This window comes from Mus musculus, chromosome 18 (assembly GCF_000001635.26).
Source record: "Mus musculus strain C57BL/6J chromosome 18, GRCm38.p6 C57BL/6J".
Classification (NCBI taxonomy): Eukaryota; Metazoa; Chordata; class Mammalia; order Rodentia; family Muridae; genus Mus; species Mus musculus.
The window spans coordinates 9275360-9302101 of NC_000084.6; the positions used below are offsets into that span (position 1 = coordinate 9275360).

Here is a 26742-nt window from a genome sequence, read left to right on the forward strand (position 1 = left end):
TCTTATTATCTTTTTTCTTTCCCTAAACCCCCCAAACTGCCAAAGAACAATCTAGCCTAGTTCCCTCATCACCCGAAGGAGAAACCTGAACTCCAAGCATGTAAAGAGAGCTATAGATAAGGAAGCAGTGTAGACATGGAAACAGAGCTGTGATCTTTTGTTTAGAATATTGACTTTTCTTGTGGCCAAAGTGCATATTGGTTTTGTGGAGTGAATCTCAGGCTCTGATCTCTCAATGTAGGATTTTGGACAGTAGCAGAAATGTCAAAGCAGTTGCTTCCAGTGCTGCTCATATAAAATAGCATGTTTGTGAGCCAAGTTTGGGCATAGACCCTGGGGGTAGGAGGCAAATGCCATGTTTCACCCAGCTCTCCAGTAACCATGTCCTCTGTCTGAAGACCTCTCCTTCCCAGCTGTTCCAGGGCACCCAGCATGGACATACGCTGTTGGTGTCTGGCAATTTGAATTTTCCATGACTCATCCAGGCCACATTGAGCATGATGTAGTGCTTAAACTTAAAATAACACTAGGTTTCAAGGACTTCCCATACGTGAAAATCTATACCCAGCCTTGGAAAGTCTACCAGTATAACAGGTAGCAAAGAACCCAATAAGATTCGATTGTTAGTACTTCAGAAGTATCAAACTCGGGTGAATTGAATAGCCATTGTGCCAGATCTGGACCTAAATACTGAAGAAAGAGGTAAGAGGCACAGATCACAACTCCAAGTGACTCGAACAGAGAGAACAGGGGGAGGGGGTATGTGTAAGACACAGTCTTTCAATTTTGGGGAAATGTCAAGATCTATTTAGTTTGTGTTTGTTCTGACTATTTTGGATGAGCACTCCATAGATGTATCTAGCACGTGGTCAGTCTTCATTGTGGCCGACATGTCATCAACAAGCTTTCCTTTAGAAAGCTGTCTTTTTTCTGGGTGCATGAGGTATTATTACTATTGATGTTATTGTTACTATTATTATTATCTGTTGCATGGAAGGAGGTCTCGTTCTCATATCCTCCATGAGTGGGGACCAGATATTACTGTTCAGTTTGATTAATCTGAGATGGTTTATACAGTCCCATTGTACACATGTTCCTTTTTGCCCAATATAAAGCTTTAGCACAGACAAGATCTAGTTGGCACAGCCTGCAGTCACAACTAAAATGATCCCAAGAAGTGCATGGAACATGTTTATGGAACACATCCATGTCTAAAATAATTGTGTTTCTTCTGTATGTGAAAACATAGGGGGGAGGGGCTGTGCCTGCCATTGCTTGCAGCTTTATTGTCCATGCTACTGGAACACTCCCTGTATGTTGGGCCCCATTTTTGCCCTGGTTTGGGCCCTGAGGACAAACCCAAGCCTGGCTAGAGTTTTGAGACCAGTCTCAGTCACTTCTGTATTGGGGTGACTCAGTAAGACCTGTTTGTCCCTGCCTCTGCCCTGCCATTGCTGAGGTAGAGCTTTGCCATGTGTCCTGTCAGTCACTCCATACCCTCAGGCACCCTTCCCTGCCTCCTATGTCATCTTACCCAACCAAAAATCTCCCTCCCTATGTTCCAAACTTATATAAACAAGAGGCTGATGCCATAAAGTTGAGTTCCTGCTTCGACAAGACTCCCTGCTTGGTGTGTTTCTTTTGGGCCTTCGACACTCTCCATCCTGCTCAGCCCCAGAGAGACCCCAGAGGGACCGGGACTTCTCTCCTCTTGCCTGGACCTGCTGGCAAGGAACCAGCACCAGCAGAGAAATTTTAGTCCAGCAACATGGCTGCTCTGGCAAGGGATCACATCCAGGTCTATATGATCTGGCCCAAATGTACTGAATTTCAGAATGATCTGACTAGAATACAGACACATCCATAGCACACATCTTTCATGCAAAAGAATGGGGTGGAATTGGAGGGTAGTTCTATTGAGTTCAGGCAGTGCAGCCCTGTTCAGTCATTTGAGTTCAGTTAAGTGGAGTTGAATTCACTGAGTCAATTGGGAATCAGTGCAGCGAGCGCAGCACAGTGGAGTTGAGTTCATGCGTTTTGGGACAGGTCCATAGAGGCAGGTGAAGCCAGAGAATAAGAAGGAGCCAGAAGATATAGAACAAGTTGGCAGAGTTAGTTTGAGCAATGTAGTGAGAAGCTGAGAGAAGGTAGATTGAGTCAGCTTGGGGAGGAGTTTGAGCCAGAACAGCTAAGTTGAACTAACCAGCCAGAGTTCAGAAAGAACTAGAAAGCGTGAGCTTATTCAGCAATAAGCCTCCAAGATGACAACTACACCTGGAGTAACTGTGGTACTTTAGAACTCCCAGTACAATCTGAATCTCAAACTCACTCACAGACAGAATATCCTGAACTGAGAGCCTGGGAGTATTGCTGTGGAGAGCACTTGCCTGGGATGAACAAGACCCTGAGTTCAGTCTTATACTGAAAATAGCAGCAAACTAACAACAAAAATAGCATCCTGGAATCAAAATTGTGAAGAATCCAGCTATTTACAACAGCAGCACTACTTTCTCCCTCTCTGGTTAAAAGTAACCATTCAGCAAAGACAGGAGAGATGACTAAACAAACATCAAACTATAACTCAGCAAACACAGGCGAGACAAATGGAAACAGAAAAGTAGGCAGAGGAGAGATAACTCGGCAAATATAGAAAGTTGACTCAGCAAACAAAAGAAGACAATTAGCAAAAATAAAAACAGGACAAGGACACATAAAAGATGTTTCAGAAAGCATAGGAGAAATGACTCAGTAAGTATAATAGATATGAGGTATGAGCCATGGGCATTGCTTTATTAAAGACAGTAAGCCAATGATTCTCCATGGATGTCATGTAAGCAAAGGAACAGACAACAGCCAAGGAACTCATAATGTTTCACCAGAAAACGTTAAACTACTGAGGAGTTATATAATTATAATATCACGCTTTAGGGAGAGTTAGACAGCAAACCAAAAGTGACTGGCAGCTTGGCAAGAGAAACAATCCCATGCCAACGATCAGCCTGGTTATCCCACTTCTTAGGCCTGTTGTGGGCATTTGAGTGCCATAGCCTTTTTCAGTGAAAACTATTGTTTCTCTAGTTGCACCCAAAGTCCATTTGCCTTGTATGGGCTAATCCTTCAACCTGCTTTGCTTCTGCCAGGGTTTCTTTGGGGATAGGCTGCGGGAAGGTCTGACCCTGGGGCTTTGTGGGCGCAGTCTGTTGCTGTTATGGGAAGCCCGGCAGAGATGTTCACTCGGACAGTTTATAGGCAATTGAAAGTCTTTATTACAGCTGACTGGAACTACATTCAGGTATTGGGGACCCAAGTGTAGCTCTGAGATTTTAGGGTAAGGATTTTTTTTTTTTGCCAAGAACCAGCCTTCACTTGGAGAGAGAGAAGGGGTATTTGAGAGCATTGAAACAAACAAATCGAAGTCAAATCATGGGTCCAAGCTGACAACTTAAGTTCTGCTTGCAAGATTTTCTCTCTGATCTGCTTTCTCTGGAGATCTCCAGACAGCTCTTTCTGTTTTCTACTCTAGACAGTTCTCCAAGCAGTTCTGTCTTGCTATTCTAAAATATTGCAGATCCTAAGCCCAGTCTTTTATTTTACATATCAATCCAGCCATTTACTCCAGGTTCCCTTTTGATTATCCTATGAATCAGCATCCCATGACCCCAGCCTCTTGGTTCTTAGGAGACAGCAAACACATATATTTTTAAACCTTGCAAAAGAGTTCATAGATCTTTCTATGTCTGTTAACTAGGTGTGATCATGTCTGGGCCTAACCTTGCTCTGCCTTTGTAAGCACAAACAAGAATCTTAGCTAGGCAAGATCTCTGAGATCACCACTCCACAATCTCTCCATCTCCCTCCTTAGTAGCTTTCTGACAAGTTGGTTTACAGTATAGCTGCTTTTGTTCCTTTCAGTTTGTGAAGCCCCCATATAATTCATATTGCATCCTTATATTTTGCATAGTTGAGAAATTATGTCTATTTTAACTCATGCTTCTAGAGGTTCTTCTCACAGCCTAAGGACTATCCTGAAGGACCATCCCAACATTTACAAGTTTGCAGAGACATCAGCAACACCCTTGCCTCCCCCACTCATGCTATCCCTGATTAGCATGGAGTCATTAACGTTAACAGGGAAGACAATCCTTAAAAGAGGTGTGTAAAAATATGTCCAGTATTATACAAACAAACCTTACAGCAGCCATTGACACTCATGTAGGCCCATGCCCTGTTGCCCCTGTTTCAGGGGTAGGAACCATGTCATTCCACCCCTACCAAGGCCATCCTAGGCCCTGCAGGGCACCTTGGTGACTTGCTCCAAAGCTGCAGAGGGAGGTTTTTCTTAATCAAACAGTTCAATAAAAGTGATTAGATGGAGGAGGAGGTTTGCCCAAGCAAGCAGTTTAACAGAAAGTAAGATAGCTGGACCGTCTTGACCTCAGGTTCTTTAGAACAGTGTAGGATAGTTTTTCATGGGATTCTATACCATGGAAATAAAATTTCTAGTTAAATATAAAATGATCTCAGCAAGAATACAAGATGAAGAAACCTCTTACCCTGCCTTGAGTACAAAGGGCAGTACGGTGCTAGAAAAAAAAGGGTTTTGGGGCTCTGCGTGGCTGCTTTCACACCCACTCAGATTTTTTGGTTCTCAAATGGGGAGCACTGCCTGAGGTGGTCAGCCGGCATGGAGCTTGAGGCTTGCTGGCTGAACTGTGTCTGGCCAGGTGGCTCTGGGTAGCCAAGGAGAGTTCATCTGCCTGGGTGTTTTTGCCCCCCAGGTCCAGTGAAGTCTCTCTGTGGAATCTGAGCTCATGTGCTGTGTGAGCCACTGTTAGCCTGTCACCAGCTGAGGAAGTGGCCTCACTAGCATCTTGGTCTGAATGTTCCAGCAGCCCCGACACACAGGCCTGACCAACATTGCTGTTGTCACTCTGCCCTGCTGTCCACATGCAGGGGAACTCAGGCACAACTTGTTCCTCCTGTCTGTCCTCTTGGTCCACCTGACCTTGGCTAAGATAGCCCTGGGGGTTTTGTAAGAGGCAAGGGGGAGGTGCAGGTACTTCACAGACTGGTCTAGCCTCTCCATTCACCCACTGCGTGGTCCTCAGTGTCTTTCTCCTCGGCAGGATCCAAAGCAGGTCAGCCAAGCTGAGCAGGAAGGATAGCGCACTCACTGCCCAAAAGAATAGTATCAGGAGTGACTTCTCCGTGGGCCGCGACACGTAGCAGTCCACAGCCCCTGAGCAGGGTACATGCGAGCAAGACACGCGGGCGGGCACAGAAAAGCCAAAGAGAAAGTAGTGCAGGAAGGCCAGCCCGGCCTCCAGCAGCATGCGCAGCAGTAGGTGCACCAGGTAGGCAGTAGACAGGTCGGGCACCTGGGGCCTGCAGGCTCCCCCCACTGCAGCCAGCTTCGCACCGCGGTGTAGGGTGTAAGTGCCAAAGACCACCGAAGGCAGAAGCAAGGCCAGGCTCTGCACTAGCCAGAATCGCAGCGGTGACACTGGGGAAAAGAGGTCGTAGCAAACGTTGGCACATCCTGGTTGCAGTGTGTTGCAAATAAACCTCTCTTGTTCATCCTCATAGATAGGTGACCCTGCCAAGACCACCACTAGCATCCTCAGCAAGACCTCCACGATCAGCCAGATCATGCCTAGGACAGAACAAGTGGTGGAAGGATCAGTGTCTAATGTTCAGAAGGCTGCCTCCACACAGCAGCTTAACTTTTACTCCCCGAGATATCAGCAGTACTTAAGGGCAGCTATAACACACACACACACACACACACACACACACACACACACACACACACACATTGGCAACAGCAAAGAACAAAACCAGAACATGTGGTATGGTATGCTATGCTAGGAAAGTACTCTACCACTGAACCCCACCACCAATTCTTTAGGGCTATTACTTCCTAAACCTTTGCTGTACCAGGAACAGCCCTGAAATTATTTGTAAGATTTTTCGAGTGAGCAGATCTGTAAAATATGTCATGCACTTTACCTAGCCTTTGCATGGCCTGAACTGAAAGACCCAGAGAGCATTTTGGCTGAGCAAATCCATGGTGTAATTTGATCTCACCCTTCTTAGGAATTAAGTTTTTTAAAGGACCTTAGCATATTCTCTTCACCGTGCTTAGCAAACAAAAGATGTTAATTTCAGCATTATTTTTTATGATACCACCCTACATAGTCTTTATAAGTCACAGGGCCTGTAGCTCTGAGTTCTTGAAACTGAATTTCTTTAAGAATATTCCGTTTTCTAGTATTTCAAGATTCCGTTTCCCTAGTCTAGTCATTATATTAATGAAATTAACAAAAACTGTGAGCAAACAAGAGAAAAAGGAAACAACTCTCATTCACAAAGGCAGTCAAACTCAGAGAGTGGCAGCATTGGATGATGAAGTTGTGGATTTGGCCTTTCAATACTAGGTTTATTTATTCAAATTCTACAAAATAAAGAGTAAAAACCTATCAACCTCATACCAGGCACATCTTTTCTCCATCCTCTTCAAACTCTCTGAAACTGACTCATTTGTATCAATCTTAGAAATCTTTACTATTCTTTTGTTAACAGAGTAGCTAGGGCTGTAGAAGGTTATATGAGACTGCAGCCCAGTACTTGGGAAGCTTAGGCAGGAGAGTCAGAAGTTCAAGGCCAGCCCCAGCTTTATAGCAAACTGGGGGAAAATGACTATGTAAGCAAGGGCTGGGAAAATAGCTCAGTATATGAGCACCCTCCCTTCATGCCAGAGGCTCTAAGCTCTATTCCCCAAACACTATAAACAACTAAATTAGACTGGTGATCTCTGTTAAGGTGCATAAGAGAAATTAATAATCTTCATAACTTAATCTTCACAGATAAAATCTATAAGGATAGCTAAGGAAACACAACAGAAGCATCACTTTCTCATCGCGATTCCACCTGATTCTGCCTTCAAGTTCAGAACCCCAATGTTAAGAGATGCCTAAAGTGATGCTCCCACTACCCCCACAATCTCCGATGTTGATGGGTACAAGGTATGGCCCCAGTGAGGCTTGCCAAGGCTCCCACACTAATAGTGATATTCTGACCTTTCTTCTGGAGGTAGGCCAGACAAACTGAAAACTGGGATAAACTTTTGAAAATAATTTAATTTGCATATGACAACAAAACCACAAGTTTTTGTTTTTTTTTCCTCAGGACTCACCCATGATGGTCACGTTACAGTTTAAGGTGATGATGAGGAATCCCAACAAGTTCAACTTCTCCATGCTTGAAGAAAACCACAGGTCCGGGCTCGTGTACTCCAAGGATGTTTAAAAATCAATGAATTTTTTCTGTATCAGACTTTGAAGTAAGCACCAAGCCGTGCAAAGAAAGATGTGCTCCCAGGCCTGGGAGGTCAGGACTTCTGTCAGGACAGCCCTAAGCTGCTTGCCAATGAGACACAGGCACTCCTGACAACTGCAGGGCCCAGAAGCAGAAGTCATCTCCCTCTGTGACTATTCTTAACCTCGCAGGACATTCCAGACTTGTAGCTGTGCTTGCTTGTCTCCATCAGGAAAGCCAGCCACTTCGGGACATAATAGAAGCAGCTACTTTTAGCCCAGGAGAGAAAACTTCTATTAATTAGCCAATGAACGTTTTCTGTACTGGAGCTTGAAGATGATCAATTGATAAAAAGCTTGCTGCCCAAGCATGAGGACCTGAGCTCAACCCTCAGAAATGATATAAAATGCCAAGCATGGCCATAGTGCTTTTAATCCGAGTGTTGGAGAGACACACGCAGATACTAAAGCTCACTGGCTGAATTTAATTTACTTAATTGGTGAGCCCCAGGTCCTCAGGAGAGATGCTGTCTCAAAACTGAAGGTGAGCAGTAACTAAGGATAACTGATACCCAAGCTTGGTGTCTCTGCTTGTTTGAGTGAGAATGGCTCATTAGGCTCCTGTGTTTTAAATATTTGGTTCCCAGTTGATAGGACTGTTTGGGAAGGGTTAGGAGGTGTAGTTTTGTTGGAAAAGGTGTATCACTTGGGGTTGGCTTTGAGGATTCAAAAGCCTTTGCCATTCTCAGTTTTCTGTAGCTTTGTCTCTTACCTGTAGATCAGAATGTGAACTTCAACTACTGCTCCAGTGCCATACCTGACTGCCTGCTGCTGTGTTCTTAACATGATGCTCAGGAATTCTAACTCTCTGGAACTGTGAATCTCCAATTAAATACTTTCTTTTGGTGTTTTATCATGGCGATAGAAAAGACAATGTCTGACATCCAGGTGACTACCTTTGTATCTACATAGCACCTATGTACATATGAACCCACAACGCCACTTTCTCCTTGAAAACATGTCCACCGCCACTTGTGAAAGAAGTTCAATTTTTACCCTTTCTACAAAGTATAATCACCCACACACAGCCTCCAAGGATCCTGGCCTTATTGCTAATTTCTGCTCCATTGAGGACAGATCTGCACTACAGTGTGTGTGTCAGGTCAACAATATGACTTGGGCAGTCCTCATTGGCAAAGCTCCACCAGTTCCCTAACTGCCAATGAAGTCATTGTAACTCTCCCCCTCAGCCTTTTCCTACAATGAGAAGACTCAGCTCAGAAAACCCTCCAAAGAACAATGGTTTTCCTGTACTTTAGTCAAAATCTTTGATACAGCAATGGAATCTAGAAAAATTGTTGTTGCTGAATAAAACCATTGAAATAGTTCCACAGTACAAGTATTAAGTAAACAAGAATGTCTTTTTATCCATACAAGCAGCTCTTGGCAGTGTTTTAAAAATAGAAAACATGAACAAAGTAATTATTGAGATTTTTCTGTGGGACAAAACTGAGGTTCCAACTCCACAGAGAAAAAAATGACTGTAACTGTAGAGAGAGAAAAAGACAATCAGGACAAAAGTGGACTTGGAGGAGAAAAAAAAAGAGAGAGAGAGAGAAAGGTAGAAGAGAGGTAGGCTGCTCCTTAAAAGGCAGTAGAGACAAGACTGAGAAGCAGAGAAGCCAACAAAGGTGGGCTTTCCATCACTGTGATGCTTGATGTCTTTTATACCTGCATTCTCATTTTCACATGATAACCACTTTGAGAAGGTGGTGCTCACACTTTTCACATCTGTGATTTGAGAACAATGATACTCAATTAAGGGACAAGAATAAGAGATAATATAAGTAAATATCTAGAACATTGTTTGACCTGCATGAGGCTTTTTAAAGTGGGGGTGAATTGGTGGGTGGGTAGGAGAGCACCCTCTTAGAAGCAAAGGGGGGGATATGGGTGAAGAACTCTGGGAGGGGGATCAGAAAAGGGGGCAATATTTGGAATGTAAATAAATAAAATAATTTAATTTATAAATACAGTCATTAAATCATAACGTAATAAACCCAAACATCAACAGCCAGAAAAACGACAGAAAACATCCAAACACATAGAAATTAAACAAACCCCTTTGGAATTACCACTGGGTTACTAGATAAAGTGGGGGGTGAAATTTAAAAATTCACACATTTATATTAGTTATGACCTCTAATGTTGTCATAAATTTTGATTTTGTAAGTGGGGACTGCTTGAGGGACAGCTAGCTTCTTTTTGCAATAGTAATGAAAGAAGGGCTTTTTCAGATCCACGGTCACCTGGTCCTCTTACGTGGGCCAATAGCACCCATAAGACTTCATGGGATGAGCATGTGCTGGAGGAGACTCGCACTATCTCCCCAAGCACACCAAGTGAATCTCTTTGTTAATTATGACTTCTTTTAAGAAGAATCGTCTTTGATGAGAGTGTGCATGTGTGTGAATGTACGTGTGTTACAGGAGATTCAACCCAGGGTTTCCAAATTCCCTCATATCCCCTCAACATGCCCCCTCCAAACTTTATGCCTTTTGTTCTTTTTGAGAATTTACTTAAGTCCAGTAACATTTCCCATTCATGAGTGTGGGGAGATCCACTGGAACATGGGAAACCTACCATGGCCATATTCTCCAAAATCACTTTACCCCAGCTCTAATGTTGGAATTTTTAAAGGAAGAGTCAAAGCAATTGAAAGGCAGTTGCCAAAGCAATGACTGGGCCTCAGAAAGCATCAGGGATGAAACTGGCAGGGCTTCAAGTTAGAAGGATGATCTTTGAGTCATCCAGTCTCCTGTAACTAACCTTAGTAAACTCACTGTTTCACCAACCTAGGTGGGATGGAATTGTTTCTTGCCATCTGTGACCCATCTGGGATCAGAAGATCATGTCTCTCCAGGAAAACTCATTCAATATTTGGCTTCCACAAAGAATTGATTAGGCTTCAACTACCTAACTGTTCATGCAGACCTGAAAGAAATTCCCATAGTGTAATGAAAAATGAAGACATGACTGCTCTTAGCTATGGTTGAGAAGAAAGTAAATATGAATAAGAGCTCAGCCAAAGGAAGGGTCTAGACTGAACCAAGCCATGAGAGGAGGGTATGGAAGGAGTGAGAAGGGAAAAGAAAGAAGAGAGCAGAAAGCTCATAGTAACCAAGAGAGTTCATAGCCAGTATGACTGGGTTATATAGGAACTAGAGAAGCTGGGGGAAGGGGAGGGAAGCTCAGGTTCTGGAGAGACTTGGAGTAGGGGCCAGGGGTATGTCAGCCATGATGACCCTGAAGCAGGTACTTTTGAGTAGGGATGGAGAGATCCTGGAGGCTAGCATAGACCTTACTATGCTAATAGGCACCCCAGGGGTAGGTCAATAGCCATATGTCCAGAGATGAGGAGAATGGCCCCTTTTAGCAAGTAAGAACTATATTCTTAAGTCCCAAGGGAATGCTGGCTTTTGTCTAAATGAGAAAAGGAATTTTTTGAGATCTAACAAAACTTAAATTGTATCTAATACACTAAGTTTACTTAGACCTTTTTTTTAAAGGTCCTGGAGAGTCAAGGATAATTAGTAGTGGTGTATTACATACTGGATTAATGAGCATTTTCAGGAAGCTACTATATGGGAATGTAATCTCTCAGTTACATTTCATTCTGGGCATCAGTTGGATACAACCCAAATTCACATGTCCAAACATTCATGCTTACCATCATCCTATCTTTCGCCAAGATCTATCTTACATACAATAAAAACCAGCACCCCATCTGCTTAAAGCATTTTAAAAATTCACTACTGGGCTAGCACTATGTCCTAGCTCTGGCCTATCCTGCACAAAGCCTCAGGTACAATTCTCAGTACTAGAAAGAAATACCTCACTATGTAAAGCTCTCTAGCAGCCATCAGCCAACCTCTGTAATGATGTCATGCAGAACTCACCAGGTCCTGCCAATCTTGTACTGCACTTAAATATGGAGTCACCGGTTTCAATGGCCATCCTCATTAATCTAAGAATTGAACAGTCTGAAAGTCCCACATTTTGAAACTTAGTGCCTCAGAGTCCTCCCATGACTGTTTCCTTTACATGAAGTACTTGCAAGCTTTCCAGGGAGATTTCAGGACATTCTATCTTCTTGGCCCAGAATAAGTGTTGTCAGATGCCCATATTCTGTGCTAATGTACATTATGGAATAACAATAATAACAACAATAACATCAATTTAGTGTCCATACATTCTCTGCCTGTCACTTGATTCCTCAGCCCCACAGAACCACAAGTAGACTGCTCTGCCTTGCCATCTTCCTTTGTAAGTTGGTGCTATAATGATTCAACTGACTGATTTGGTGGGTTGAAGCCAAGGAATGCCACAAAGTCACACCATTGAACAGATCTCATGGAAAAGGCTTATTGGAGGAGGGGAATGTTGCATAGGCTGCCTCTGAGAGAGGGTGGAAAGAGGAGGCACTGGCTTTTTATAAGGGGATGTGCATACCATCTTGGCAGCCGATGATGAAGTGTCCTGCGGTGTCTAAATTATGGAAGGTGGGCCTATGAGTAGCGTTTTCCAACAACTGCTTCTGTTATGCACGGGAAACCCAGACGAGCCCGAGAATCTCGAAGTCTGCTGCAAATTGCAAAAGTCTTTTATTGTTTTAAGTTTGAACTTGGATCACATGCCCTGCACTCACAGATTGAATGCTGGCAAGCAATGCTGGAGTCCAGAAAGCACTAACAGTATAGTTAGGAATCCCCTGAATGTTCCCAGAAAAGGGGAGTGGAGGGCTGTAATCATTTGTGGGACTGAACTGAAACTGGGAGGGGATTAGTGGGTGTCTGCTGTGGGGTTATCAGGGACTAATTTTATGGATGGCCATAACTGTCTGTGACCTCTGATTCCCTTCTCTCCATGGTTTAAATTCTGGGGCCCTAATCTCCTTGGAGTTTGTTATTTCTTTAAGATCTCAAGGACAGGCACCTGGAGAGTTTGGACATTTATCAGGAAGAGTGCTGGTCTTTGGAGATGCAGAGGTGGGGAGGATGTCTCGCACTGGGCACTGGCGTTTGGCTCCCCAGGATGTCTCCATTAGTTTTATGGGTAGTGCCATTCTAAAGCTAGGCTGGGCTCCCTCAGAGCAGCCAGGGATGGGGAGGGAGCCCAGGGCTTGCTGCAGGAGGCCACAGCACAGAAACCAGCTGTCTGTGAATCATGCTTGCCGTGGCCTGGAGGGAAGATGGGAGCGTCTGTGGGGGAAATCGCAGAGGCAAACTGTACACAACACTGAAGTGAAGACATGACTTCTCTCTTTGCAGCAGCATATGCTCTGACACTGAAAATCTTGACAAAGAGAAGAAAATTTAAATCACAGCCTGCACTCTATCTGACCATAAAGGAATAAAGTTGGATATAAAAAGTAATAGGAACGTACAAATGAAAAAGCAAAAGAAATAGAAACTACAGAAAGTAAACAAATCCATAAAAACTACCACACCATGAAAATTGAATCAAGAGAGAAATCAAGGAAGAAAGTATTTTAAAAATCCTAGATTAGATGAAGATGAAAACACAACACATAAAAACCTATAGGACACAAAAAAGGCAATCTTTTTAAAAAGATGTATTTATAGATTTGTTTGTTTTAAGTATATGCATGTCTACATACAAGAAAAGGGTAACAGAGCCCGTAGGACTATAGTTAAAGACAGTTGTGAACCACCATGTGTGTACTGGGAATTTAACCCAGGACCTCTTGAAGAACAGCCAGTGATCTCTATTACTGAGCCCTCTCTGCAGCTCCCACAGGAAGACAGTTTTAAAAGAGAAGTTTACTGTGCTAAGTGCCTGCATAATATATCTTGAGAGAGCTCATATTAGTAACTTAATGTTGCACGTGAAGGTCTTAGAAAACAAGAACAAACAACACACACAAAGAGTAGACCTGAAGAAATAATGAAAATCAGGACTGAAATTAGTGAAATAGAAATGAAAAAAGAATCAATGAAATAAAAAGTTGATTCTCTTAAAAGACAACCAAGATTGACAAATTGTTAGGCAAATTAACAAAGAGACCCAAAGTGCAAGATGAAAGGTAAAGTCCTGTGACAATGTGGAGAATCATTAGGAAGTACTTTTTAAAAAAATCTATATTCCACCAAACTGGAAAATCTTAAAGGAATGGATGAATTTCTAGATATACATGACCTACCAAATTTAAATCAAAATGAAGTAAATAATTTAAATAGGCCCCAAAATAACCGATGAATAGAAGTAGTAATTAAAACTCTCCTATCTAAATAAAGCTCAAGGCTAGATGGATGCAGAGTAGAATTCTATCACACCTTCGGAGAAGAAGTGATAACAACAGTCTATAAAATATTCTCAAAAATATAAAAAAAAAGAAGTCCTCCAGATTCTTTTCCTGGTTGTGCTCTCAGCCCCTCCTGGCTCCTTTTTGTTCCACCCGGCTTAGCTCCTGGATAGGTTGCAACCAGCCCTAACCCAGCTTCCTTTTTATCTGCTTTGCACCAGCCCACTCCTGAGAGCCCTGAATCTGTGGATAAAAGACACACACCTTTTAACTTAAAGGCACACACCTTTTGACTAGCCTGCTAAGCACAATTGCTGGGTGCTGATACCTCCTGCCTAATTTATTATCTCCGTTTTTCCTCCTGCCCTAATCTTAGTGGTTTGTTCTACCTAGACCCTGCCAAACACCTTTGGCAACCCACCTGTAGTGGAGGCTGCAGGCCCTAGCTGTCCCTGAGACCTTACATGGTTGCTGCACCCATTTTCCTCCAAAGCATGGCAGAAAAGCCTCTTCTCTCCTTCCCTGTGTCTCATTTTTCTCTTTGGGATCCTGCCACCTTTACCTTCCACTCAGCAATTGGCTCCCAGCCTTCTCTATTGACAAATCAAGAACCAATTAGAGAATTAGACCTTAATATCAGAGCCTCTTCTTATCATAGGCCACTCTCTAGAGAGCACAGATGAGATAGTTTCAATTGAGGACGATGCCTCAGTGGTAAATACTTACCTAGGTTGCATGTGGGCCTGATCAGAATGCATCACACATCTCACACACACAAGAGACTTCATGTTCCCCATCTGTGTGATTCTGTCTGCTGTCTTCCATGAAATCTTAGAAGGTAAGGGATAGAATTGGATCTATTTTTAAACTCACAGCTGTTAAACAAAACCTTCCAAGTATTCATAGCCACTTTGAACTGCTACAAGTTTTTATCCTGTGTGTCACCACCATTGATTCATTCAGAACACGGGGCAGGGGTGTCTTGAAGGGAGAACAACAGTGACTTCACCCCTGAGATGTCCCACTTCCAAATACTGGCAACTTGAAACTTAAGGAGGCCTTTTCAATTCACATTTTTCTCTTAAGCATCAGAAATGGAAGGTAGGCAAGAGGGGGTCACTGTATTTACTACAGAGCAGTTGGTCTAGCCTAGGATTCCACGGAGCCCACAATATAATCATCATGCTCTGTTTTCTCATCAAAACAGACAGGTGACAAAACAAAAACAAGTTAAAAATGAGGAAACAGGCCAGAGTGTAAAACAGATTGAGTGGGGCTGGAGGTGTAACTTACTGGTAAAGTTGGGCAGGTAGGAAGGTAGATCAGAGCCAGATTAGAGGGCACCATCCCTCCTCTCACTATCTCTGAAGAGTTGCTTATTACTAATAATGGTATTATTGGTGTCTCATCATGGTGCTAGAAATCACACCCAGTTTTGTGAACATACTAGGCAAGCCGTAAAGCACTGAGCAGTACCCCTTGCCATACTTTGACATGTATGTGTCCTGTTCACTTTCTATTACTGTGATAAAGACCAAGCAGTAACCCAGAGGAAGAAACTGAAGAAGAGACCATGGAAGGATGGTGCTTAATGGCTTTCGTCCCAAGGCCTGCTTAGGTAGCTTCTCTATACAACCCAGGACCTCCTGCCTGAAAGCAGGTGTACTGTCCATAGTGGATTGGGCCTTCTCAAATCAATCACCAATCAATAAAATGCCCTATAGACTTGCCTATAGGGAGCCTTTTGGAAGCCTTTTGGAAGCCTTTTTTTTTTAATTGAAATTTCCTCTTCCCAGATGACTCTAGATTGTATCAAATTGACAAAACCTGACCTGTACATGTAAGACAATGATCTAGGTAGGTGTATGCGACAGGGCATGGACAAAAAATGTCTACATCCTTCACAGAGATTGGCATCATTATAAAAGAAATATTAAATACAAAGGGGATGGTAAAGTGGAGATGGAGAGATGAATGAGAGACAAATGTCCTAGTCGTTCTCCAGCTCCTGCTGTAAACCCTATAAAAACCCCTCCCACTCTCCAGGATTCTATACAACCCAGGATTTCTCTCACTTATCTTTAACTTTTCTAAATAGAGCTTGCTGACTGCTCCCATGTGTTCATCAAAGTCAAGAATAACTATCTCTGACCGACGTTAGGTGACCAGTGAGTGTTCACTACTCTATGTGCCTAGGTTCTGCCCATCTGGCTGCTGTTCTCAAAGAGTCATGCAGATCTGAATCTCTAACTTAACAGAAGAAGTGAAGACACAAACACAGTAGGGCTATGCGTTCAGCTTCTGCTACACTTGAGTCCTAGGTATTCTTAAATGTCTATGTGGTAAAGACCTGGCCCCCAGAATAGCACTCCATAGGTGGGACCTAGTGAATGGAAGTCATTTTGGTGGGAATATACCCTCAAAGGGGATCTGGCCAGAGCTGCCACTGTTGCCACTGCCATCTCCTCCTCTTTTACTTTTTTGCTTCCTGCATATGAGTAGCTCTATTTCATTATATGCTTCACCTATCACAATGAGCTTCTACATGCTCAAAGGTGGGAGAGCTTGAAACCTCCAAAACAGCCAAAATAACCCTTTCCACTTAAACATTCTTCCTCTCTCCCTCTCCCTCCCCCTTTCTCCCTCCCCCTCCCTCTCCCTCTCCCCCTCTCCCTCTCTTGTGTGTGTGTGTTTTCAAGTATGGACTCATTATGTAGTCTATAGGTTGTCTTAAAACTTATAACTCTTCTTGGTCTCCAGAGTGCTGAGGATACAGACAACTACCTTAAAATTAAAGAAGTGGTTTTTATTCCTATTTTGTAGACTCTTAGGACTTGACCATGGTCTTTTAGGGACTGCTGACTGGGTAGATATCATATGACTTCTACTCAAGCAGACTGGTGTGTTGCTGCCTGTCTCTAGCTGGTAGCATGGTCAGACTGTGCTGTTGAAAGTAGGCAATGGCTTTTACTCTTTCCTTTCTCTGCATCTCCACATTCCCTCCGCCCCCTCCTCTCTTTCCACGTGGCCATGGCTGGCCTCTACTTCTCTACTCTCTCCCTCTCTCTGTCTTTCTCTGCCTCTACTATTCTCTTAACTCCCCTCCCCATGCCCTAAATAAACTCTATTCTATACTTAAAAAAAAAAAAAAAGGTAGGCAATGGTAGCTACTTCTCAATGCCAGTCTGAGTTATGCCACCCTGCTGCTGCACACCAGGGCAACTGCAGCTCTTTTATTCATTCATTTATTCATTTACTTACTTACTTACTTACTTACTTACTTATTAACTTTACAACTCAATATTAGCCCTTCCTCTCCTCCCAGAACCCACTCCACAAGTTCTCCCCCAATTTCAAATTTCCCTTCTCTTTTGAAAAGGAGAAAGCCTCTCTGAGTGTCACGCCCCCCCACACACACTAACACAACAACCCCATTCTTTGAACATCAAATTGATGCAGGACTAGGTGTATCCTCTCCCATTAAGTCCATACAATGCAGTCTATTTAGGGGCAGGGAATCTACAATCAGGCAGGCAATAGGTGCAGGGACAGCTCCTGCTCCAGTTGCTGGGGAACCCACATGAAGACCAACTTGTTTATCTGCTATATATTTGCAGGGTGCCTAAGTCCAGCCTGTGGCTGCTGGTAATTCAGTTGGTGATTCAGTCTCTGGGAGCCCCTAAAGGTTCAGGATAATTGACTCTGTTGGTCTTCCTGTTGAGTCCCTGTTCTCTCCATTCCTGTCAGTCCCATGCCTTTCAATCCTCTGAACTCTTCCATAAGAATCTCCAAGCTCCATCTAATGTTTGGATGAGAGTCTCTGCATCTCTTTCCATTGGCTGCTGGGTGGAGCCTCTCAGAAGACAGTTATGCTAGGTTCCTGTCTGCAAGCATAACAGAGTATCATTAAAAGTGTCAGGGATTGGTTCTTGGGGCAGTCATTGGTTGGCCATTACCTCAGCCTCTGCTCTATCTTTGTCCCTGCACATCTTATAAGCAGGGTACACTTTGAGCCAAAGGTTTTGTGGGTGGGTTGCTGTTCCACTGGGAGTCCTGTCTGGATACAGGAAGTGGCAATTTCAGGACCTATATTCCCTATTGTTAGGAATCTCAGCTAGTCACCCCCATAGAATCCCTGGAGCCTCACCCTATCCCAGATCTCTGGCACATTCTACAGATTGCACTCCCCACCCCTCTGACCCATTCTCTCTCCCCTACTCACCTCCCCACTGCCAACATACTCTCCTCCCCATCCCTTCTTCTACCCAGTTTTGTCCTCTATTGGCCTCCAATATTTATTTTGTTTCCCATTTTGAGAAAGATTTAACTATCTTCCCTCAGGCCCTCATTATTTGGCTTCTTTGGGTCTTGCTGGACTTGCCTTGGACTATTCACTGCCCAACCCTACCTGCCCTCGGGGGTTGGAGGTGAGGTGGCACAGAGTCAATGACACAGACTCTGAGAGAAGGTGAGAAATGCCCCAGCAAGTTCATCTGAACACTGCTGCACGCACCTTTAATACCTTCGACCTGTGCCCCATTGGTTTCAAGAAAGCATCTCTTCTATACAGCATTTCCCAATTGTCTGGCATTGTCTGTGCCAGCAATACTTGGTTTCTCAGGCAGTCCTCAATTAGGTCCTCCTGCAGGAGATGCTTTTGTGGCTGTTTGCCCCATCCCAGCATTTACATAAAGGTGGCCCCACTATTCCTGCTACGGGGTCTGTTAATTATAGCATTGTTAAACTTTTACTTTCTGACTAAAACCCTCTTATAAGTAAGTACATACCACACATTTCCTTTTAGGTCAGAGTTACCTCACTCAGAATGATATTTCCTAGTTCCATCCTTTTGTCTGCAAAATTCATAATGTCCTCTTTTTAATGGCTGATTAATTTCATTGTGTACATGAACTACATTTTCTGTATCCATTCTTCAGTTGAAAGACATGTAGGTTGTTTTCTGTTTCTGGCTATTACAAATAAAGCTGCTATGCACATAGTTGAGCAAGTGTATTTGAGGGATGGTAGAGCATATTGGATGTTTGTCTTATTCTATCCTGAGGTCTTGGAGTTTTGGTGATCCAGCCCTCTTTTTTGATCCTCTATTGTTCGAGTAGTAGAACAACTTTAGCAGCCCCACTAGTTGGCTATATCTTTAAGGGTGTTCCCCTTGCCAAATCCTTTCCTAGTGGTACCAACCTTGCCTGTCCCTTGATGAGAAGGAACCTTCTAGCAAACATAGGAGCCTCAATTTCTTGCTATTTTAAATTTTATTTATTCACTTTACATCCCAATACCAACATTTCCCTTCTCCCAGTCCCCCCTTTCAAGGCTTCTCTCCCCATTCCCCCACTTTTTCTCTGAGAAGGGGGAGACCCCGGGGTATCATCTCCCTCACCATCACCACCCCTGCCTGGCAGCACATCAGTCACTACAAGCCTAGGCACATCCTCTTTCACTGAGGGCAGACAAGGCTTCCCAGTTAGGGGAACAGCATTCACAGGCAGGCAACAGACTCAGGGATAGATTCTTGGATCCAGTTTTTGAGCAACTCCCGTGAAGACCAAGCTTCATTTATGCTACATATGTGGGGGTATGCCTAGGGACAGTCCATGATTGCTCTTTGGCTAGTGGTTCAGTCTCTGTGAGCCCCCAAGGGTTCAGGCTAGTTGACTCTGTTGATCTTCCTTTGGACTCCCTGTCCTCTTCGGATCCCTCAATCCTTCCCCTGACTTCCACATGACTCACTGTATTCCATTTAATTTTTGGCTGTGGGTCTCTACATCTGTTTTGGTCAGCTACTGGGTGGAGCTTCTCAGAGGACAGTTATGCTAGAATCCTGTCTGCAAACATAACAGTATCATTAATAGTGTCAAGGTTCTTGCCCATAAGATGGATCTCAATTTGGTACAGTCATTGGTTGGCCATTTTCTCCATCTTTGTCCTGGGATATCTTGTAGGCAGGACACATTTTAGATAGAATGTTTTCTATTTCCTGCCTGGCTATAGGAAGTGGCCCCTTCATGATCCTTATCAACCACTTCTAGGAGTTTCAGCTAAAGTCACCCCTATAGTTACCCTGGGGCCTTCCACTGTCCCAGGTCTCTGGCATATTCTAGGGATGCCCCTTCCCCATGATTCCATTCTTTCTCCCCTGATCTCCCTATACTTGATCCCTTTTCTCCCTCCCCTCCCCTTCTCCTCTCCCACCCAGGTACCTCCCCCCCATCTTGGTCCAATATCTATTTTATTTCCTCCTCTAGGAAAAATTCAACCAGTCTTCCTTGGGTTCTTTGGGTCTGTGGATTGTAGCATGGTTATCCTGTGGTTATGACTAATATCTATTTATAAGAGAGTATATAATATGAATGTCCTTTTTAAATCTGTGTGACCCCACTCAGGATGATCTTTTCAAGTTCCATCCATTTGCCTGCCAAATTCATGATGCCCTTGCTTTTAATAGTGGAGTAGTATTCCATAGCATAAATGAACCACATTTCCTTCATCTATTGTTCAGTTTGAGGAAGATTTAAGTTGTTTCCAATTTCTGGCTATTATGAATAAGGCTACCATGAAGATAGTAGAGCAAAAGTCCTTGTGGAATGGTGGAAAATATGTTGGATATATGCCCAGTAGAACTATTCCCAATTTTTAGAGAAACTACCAAATTGATTAAATGTCCAGGGTGCTTATAAACGTTTGCACTCCCATCAGCAATGTAGGAGTGTTCCTCTTGCTTTACATCCTCGATAGAATGTGATGTTTCTTGAGTTGTTTGATCTTAGCCATTCTGATGGGTATGAGATGGAATCTCAGAGTTGTTTGGTTTAATTTCTCTGATGACTAAGGTAAGGGGGTAGTTCTAATACTAAGGTCCTGTTCCCCAATTGTTTCTTGATGGATCAATAAAGATGTCAGTGACCAATGACTGAGGATGGGGCAGGACATTTAGAGTTGTGCAGGAGGATGCAGGGAGAAGGAGAGAATGGTGGGAAGAAGAAGGAGGAAGTAGCAGCAGGAGATAAAGCCAACCAGCCATGTGAGCTTTTGGTTGGAATGGTCAGTGGTCACTCTATCAGATTATGCCTGGGGTAGCAGGGGAGGTTTAGCAATGCCCAGTCATTGAGTTAGCAAAGGCATTTTAAGATTAACACACTCTCTCTCTCTCTCTCTCTCTCTCTGTGTGTGTGTGTGTGTGTGTGTGTGTGTTATCTGTAGATCCAAGGGAATCTAGTTTGGGGCTGGTAGCTTGCCCTATTCCCAGAGCTTAAAGTAGGGTTACAGAAACCACTCACTATAGATAGCAGGAAACATGCACGATATGGAAGGTGAGAATTCACTATTAATATAGGAGTTCTTGGATGATACACACACAATGATATAATTTAATGGGAGGGAGAACTGGTTTCTCAGCAGAATGGAGCCAAGTCATGTGGTTCCATCATGTGAAAACTAGAACAAGGGAATATAGCTGCTGCCAGAGAGAGAGATTAAGTCAAGAGGCTGAGAACTCTTGCTGTGCAGTCAGGCCACTAGGAGGAAGGCAGTGAGAGACAAACAATAAAAGCTGCCTGTTTCCTACAAGCAGGTAATCAAATGATAGATTTTTTAAAAAGTTGATTTAATTGTTTGTTTGTTTGTTTGTTTTGTTTTCGAGACAAGGTTTCTCTATGTAGCCCTGGCTGTCCTGGAACTCACTCTATAGACCAGACTAGCCTTGAACTCAGAAATCCGCCTGCCTCTGCCTCCCAAGTGCTGGGATTAAAGGCATTCGTCACCACTGCCTGGTGATTTAATTGTTTTTTTAAGGATAGAAGGGAATACACATTTTGCCTGAAGGATAGGGATAGATCAAATTTGATTTAATTGTTTTTAAGGTATAATGAAGCATAACGGTAATTGTTTAAATGTTCTTAAGTATAAGAGATATTAAGCTTCACAGAAGAGAGAAATTAAGGAGATTGAATGGGAAAAAAAAAAAAAAAAGGTAGAGAAGATTGACAAAGTTCTTGCCAGAGCAATACTCAGGGTCTTTGAACATGGTCTACTCATGGGATTTCCAGGAATTTTTTGTCTGGTATGACAAAGAGAGCCTGGAAATAGGCTTACACAGTAAGAAGACTTAGATAATAAATACTGAGGCATTCAATCTAAAAAATCAGATCGAAGGCAGAAGATAGGTCATCTAGCCTATCCCAGACAATAGAAATTTAGGCCTTGAGAATTTATAGAGAGCCTGGAAATAGGTTCATACAGTAAGTAAACAGATATAAATAAATAATTTAGGCCTTGATCTCATGAAGGTCTGGGCAGGAGGTAGCAGAAGCACTGTCTTATTGGTTAATATCTGTTTCTTTGCTTTGAATTGTTTTATTTATCAAAATGAGTGTGGTTTTGAGTTTGGTGGTTATATTAAAATTTCTCTGGGAGAGAGGTTAAGCTAAACGCTTAATGATTTCTGGTTATTGGACCAAGGACTTGTTATATTGGAAGAGAGGCTCTGTATTGTGTTGACAGGAGAGGAGAAGAGGCTTTGGACCCCATCCAGAGTCATATGGATCAGATATGATAGGGGGAACCCCCTGAAGAACTAAAAATTTTCAAGAGAATCAAACAGGACAGATTGATCATGCCATCCTTCACATGGCATGAATGAAGATTTATTACAACTGGTTATTAATAAAATTAACTCATAAAAAAGATAGCTAGCTGTCTTTCACCTGGTAGAACAAGGAGCAGAATTTCATCTTTAACTCATCTGTGTACCCTGAACAATCCATACAAACGTCTTAATGGTACTACAATTTTGGTTGTGAGATTCATATAGTACAGAATGTACAGCTCTGACAAGACTCATCTGCTGGGAGGCTGAACTGACCTGCAGTTCCAGCCCCTGCTTCCTAGTGTTGTCCAGAGACTTGCTTCCTAGTGTTGTCTAGAGACTTGCTTCCAGGACAGCTTTAGGATTGCTGCTGATTCCAAGTCATCACACTTCATCTAACCTTTTAGACAGATCCAATCGGAACTTCAGTCAAGCTCTGAAGCTTCCAAATATACAGAGATGGGATAACAGATGCTAAAGCTAGCCTTCTTAAGTTTAACCAGTTTTTCTAATTTTCCTACCTTTAGAAAATTTCTTGTTACCCATATTCAGCAGAAATAACCTATGGAGATTCATCAGCCCAATTCCCTGGATTTGGGTGTCTGGTAATGATTATTTTACCAATTATAGTTAGGTTTTAATTTTAAAGGATAATCTGAAAATGGTCATAATTTTGAATAGGGAGGAAGTGAAAGGAAATAAAACTTGAGACCTGTGATTCATGTAATGTATGTCAAATAGCCCAAAGAGTTGTTTGTGAGCTTTGAAACCTGGGGCTGAGAACATAGCAGAACAGGCCAGGACATGCCTGGGCAGGCCCATCGTTACATGTCCTAACTGGCCTGGCACCTCCCTATCTACCGCCCTTCTGACAGTCTGTTGATGTTTAAATGGACCAATCATGTGAAACCGCATCAATTCCTCCCCCAGCCCCACCCCTTTTCTATAAAAGCCCCTAGCTTCCAAGCCTCAGGGTCGAAACCACTGTCTCCTGCGTGAGATACGTTTCAACCCGGAGCTCCACCATTATGGCTCCACCATGTGGTCGACACCTCTGTCTCCTGCGGGAGATACGTGTCATGTCAGCCCGGAGCTCCAGTCATTAAACTACTTCATGCTTTTACATCAAGATGATCATCTGTTCGTGATTCTTGGGTGCACGCCGAACTGGAATTGAGTGGGGGTTTCCCCACTAGGTTCTTTCAGAAGTAGGTGGGCTATACAATATTTTATCCTTGAACAAAATATTGTATAGCCATAATCTTAATTGATAAAAATATTTATAATTGACATAAAAAGAAGTTATAATTTCTTACATTGGTACAGACTTTATATTGATACAGGTTTAAGGTTTTCCTTGGTGTGAATTTCTTATATTGATACAAAATTTGAGAATAATATGATTATTCTGAAGCAGGCATTGTACTGTGCAACTCATTTAAGAATACAAGGCTTAGGCCCAGTCTTTCTAATAGCTGCTTTACAAACTGTTTAAGATGATTAAGCAACACAAGATCTTTCTTTCTTTCTCTCTCTCTTTCTTTCTTTCTTTCTTTCTTTCTTTCTTTCTTTCTTTCTTTCTTTCTTTCTTTCTTTCAGGGTCAGATAGCAAACTCATACTTATGCTAGATTCTGATTCAATTATAATAAAGTACCTTCAATTTAACTAAAATTGAAATAGATAAGAGTAGCTAAGGTTTAACAGCTGAAGATACTTTAGTTAGATAGTCTTCAAACCCATCAGAAATCCACAGAAGGTGACATTTAATGTTCTTTAATCATTTGACAATGAGACATGTCTGCTCTGGACAGTTTCCTCATTTTCCTTTAAAGAAAAATTGAGCACCTTTCCTTCCAGGCTAGGTTGATTATCTGGCAAGGTACTCATGGGGCAGAAATGACCTACTTCATCTAAAGACAAAATATTGTCTGAGGAAATGACATACTATGTGGAATAGTCAACTAATAGTTCTGTCAAGACAGAGTAAACAGTCCTTCATGATCCTGCTTTTTGCAAAGGTTTGTCAGATGATCCTGGTCCAGAAGACTGAAGACAGAGGTTCTAACATTATGGACTAAACTTCTGAAACTATAAGCCAGCTCCAATTAAATGTTTTCTCTTATTGCTGTGTCTCTTTAGAGCAATAGAACCCAAACTAAGATAGCTATTGAAAGGACCAAGGTGTCTTAGTTTGGGTTTTACTGCTGTGAACAGACACCTTGACCAAGTCAACTCTCTCTCTCTCTCTCTCTCTCTCTTTTTTCTGAGAGAGGGTTTCTCTGTATAGCCCTGGCTGTCCTGGAACTCACTCTGTAGACCAGGCTGGCCTCGAACTCAGAAATCCGCCTGCCTCTGCCTCTGAGTGCTGGGATTAAAGGTGTGAGCCACCACACCCGGCTCCAAATCAACTCTTTGGGACTGGTTTACAGGTTCAGAGATTCAGTCCTTTATCATCAAGATGGGAGCATGACAGCATCCTGGTAGATGTGGGACTGGAAGAGCTGAGAGTTCTACATCTTCATCAAAAGGAAGCCAGGAGCAAACTGGCTCTCACTTGGCTAGGAGGAGGATCTCAAAGCCCACCCCCACAGTGACAGAGTTTTGCTAACAAAGCCACACCTCCTCCAACAAGGCTACACCTCCTAATAGCACCACTCCCTGACCAGCCCAAGCATATTCAAACCACCACACCTGGTAATTCCATTTTATCTTAAACTCCTCCATTTGCCCTCTTCCCTACTTATCTTGTAAACAACTTGACCCAACCCCCTACACCCTTCCTGAGTAAACCACAAAAGCTAGCCAGGACCAAAAGTTTCCTTGCTGACACATCTGTCCAGCCCGGAATAACCCAGTTTAGTGTAGCTTCCCCAAGACACAGCAAATTCCTGTAAAGGACAAGTTGTCTCTACTGTCTGCTTTTTTCCTACGAGTGGTTTTTCACTTTAAATGGCCTATGGCGGTTTGCTGGATGTGGTAGTTCCAGCTTCCAAGTCTGGCCACATCCCTAGACAAGTAGCTTTGGAAATCAGCAGTAAATTGTTCCTGATTGATATGTACTGCACTGTCCTCTTCATTTGTGTGACCCCAAATCCAACACCATCATCAGTTATTTTTATTTTTGGGCTTTTTCATCTCTCACATGGTACACCTGAAAGGCCACCAGTAAGGCCTGTGGAGTCAGGGAGTCTTTTCTTTAGATGTTTATGTTTGGCCCTAATATCAGGGAGAAGTAGGTCATAAGGAATTATTTTCTATCAATTCCTTGAGAGTCTTGGGATACGGACTGATATATCTTAAGATGGCCTTTGTAAGGTTGTCTAGAAACTACGATGAGTTTTTGTATTTGTCTTGTATAACTGCTTGGATTAAAAAATAATAATTTATTGCTTTAAGTGTAGCCTTGGAAAGAGCAGCCAGGAGGGGAGTTTTAAATTGATCCCTAGCAAGGATGCCCCTCAGGTACTGTAATCCCATTCAGGGTGATAGAGTTAAACCAAAACCAAAAGAATATGAATGAATAGCAACAGTCAGTCTCCACTGAAATAGTCTGTGTTATGAAATATAATGCCACATATAATGCAGCAGGAGTAAGGGAGTGTCTGGCAGGCTCACACCGAGGTACCCCTGAGAAATCACACCATGCAACATACCTGATATAAGGAAAGTTTATTGTAGGGGAAGGGAGTTAAGTGGGGACCTAGAAAAGGAGAAGAGACAGAGAAGAACAGAAAGAGAAAGAGAGGCTGGCCCAGTGGGGCAGGGAGAGAGAGAAAGGGAGGAGGGGAGGTGTGGGTTAGTGAGCAGTCCTTTTATACTCAGGCCATTAACACCTGGTGGCAGTGCAGGTAGTAATGATGGAAAGTGATGATGCAACCTGTTGCTAGGTTGCTGTTGGGAACAGCCTAGCAGAACTGTCTGTAAGCCAATAGTTTGCCCCTTTATTTGTTTTGCTCTCCTTTCTCTGTCACATAGTCAAGCAGTTTGCCTGATATGGGACAGACTTTGGGAAACACCTTTAAAAACCAAGCTAGGGGAATGGAAGATATATACCCTAATTTGACAGCCAGCTTTTAACTGAAGTGGGACAGCATGAAACAGCATTAGCCACTCATATCTAAAAGACCCAAATTCTCATAGAATTGAATCCCATAAGCTGAGAACAAAGAAGACTTGGAGATGGGAGATTTTTGAGCTCTAGCTATGGGCAGAGGTAAAGGTGGTGTAGGAAAGAGCCGAGAGACACACCAGCCAACTGAGGGGTGTGCACTGCAGCAAGCCTACTCCTTTGCTTTTTAACCCAACTGCTAGGCTTCTTGCTCCCATTTTTTTGTAACAAACTTACAGATCCATCAAAGATAACTTAAAAGATCAGACATTTACACAGCATGTTTGGTGGAAGACCAGAGAAAAAGAAATGTCTCACAGAGGAATAGAAATAGGGAATAGGAAATCCCTTTCCATTCCCTGATTGCTCATAGCATTTGTAAAGGTCCCT

The 26742-nt window shown here is 42.9% G+C and overlaps 1 protein-coding gene across 2 annotated transcripts; it reads right to left on the reverse strand.

Moving 5' to 3' along the window:
• Positions 1–2764: 2764 nt before the first annotated feature.
• Gjd4 (gap junction protein, delta 4) lies at positions 2765–14449 on the reverse strand. 2 transcript variants are annotated; one of them, XM_006525809.3, is made up of 2 exons: positions 14368–14449; positions 2765–5653 (listed from the first exon to the last, which is right to left on the reverse strand). In XM_006525809.3, exon 2 carries the CDS (start codon positions 5649–5651, stop codon positions 4623–4625), a length of 1029 nt encoding a protein of 342 aa, XP_006525872.1. In that variant the 5' UTR covers positions 5652–5653; positions 14368–14449; the 3' UTR covers positions 2765–4622. The 2 variants fall into 2 exon arrangements, with proteins under 2 accessions (XP_006525872.1, NP_694726.2); NM_153086.5 differs by lacking the exon at positions 14368–14449 and adding an exon at positions 7196–7450 and having other exon boundaries at positions 3248–5653.
• Positions 14450–26742: the final 12293 nt, after the last annotated feature.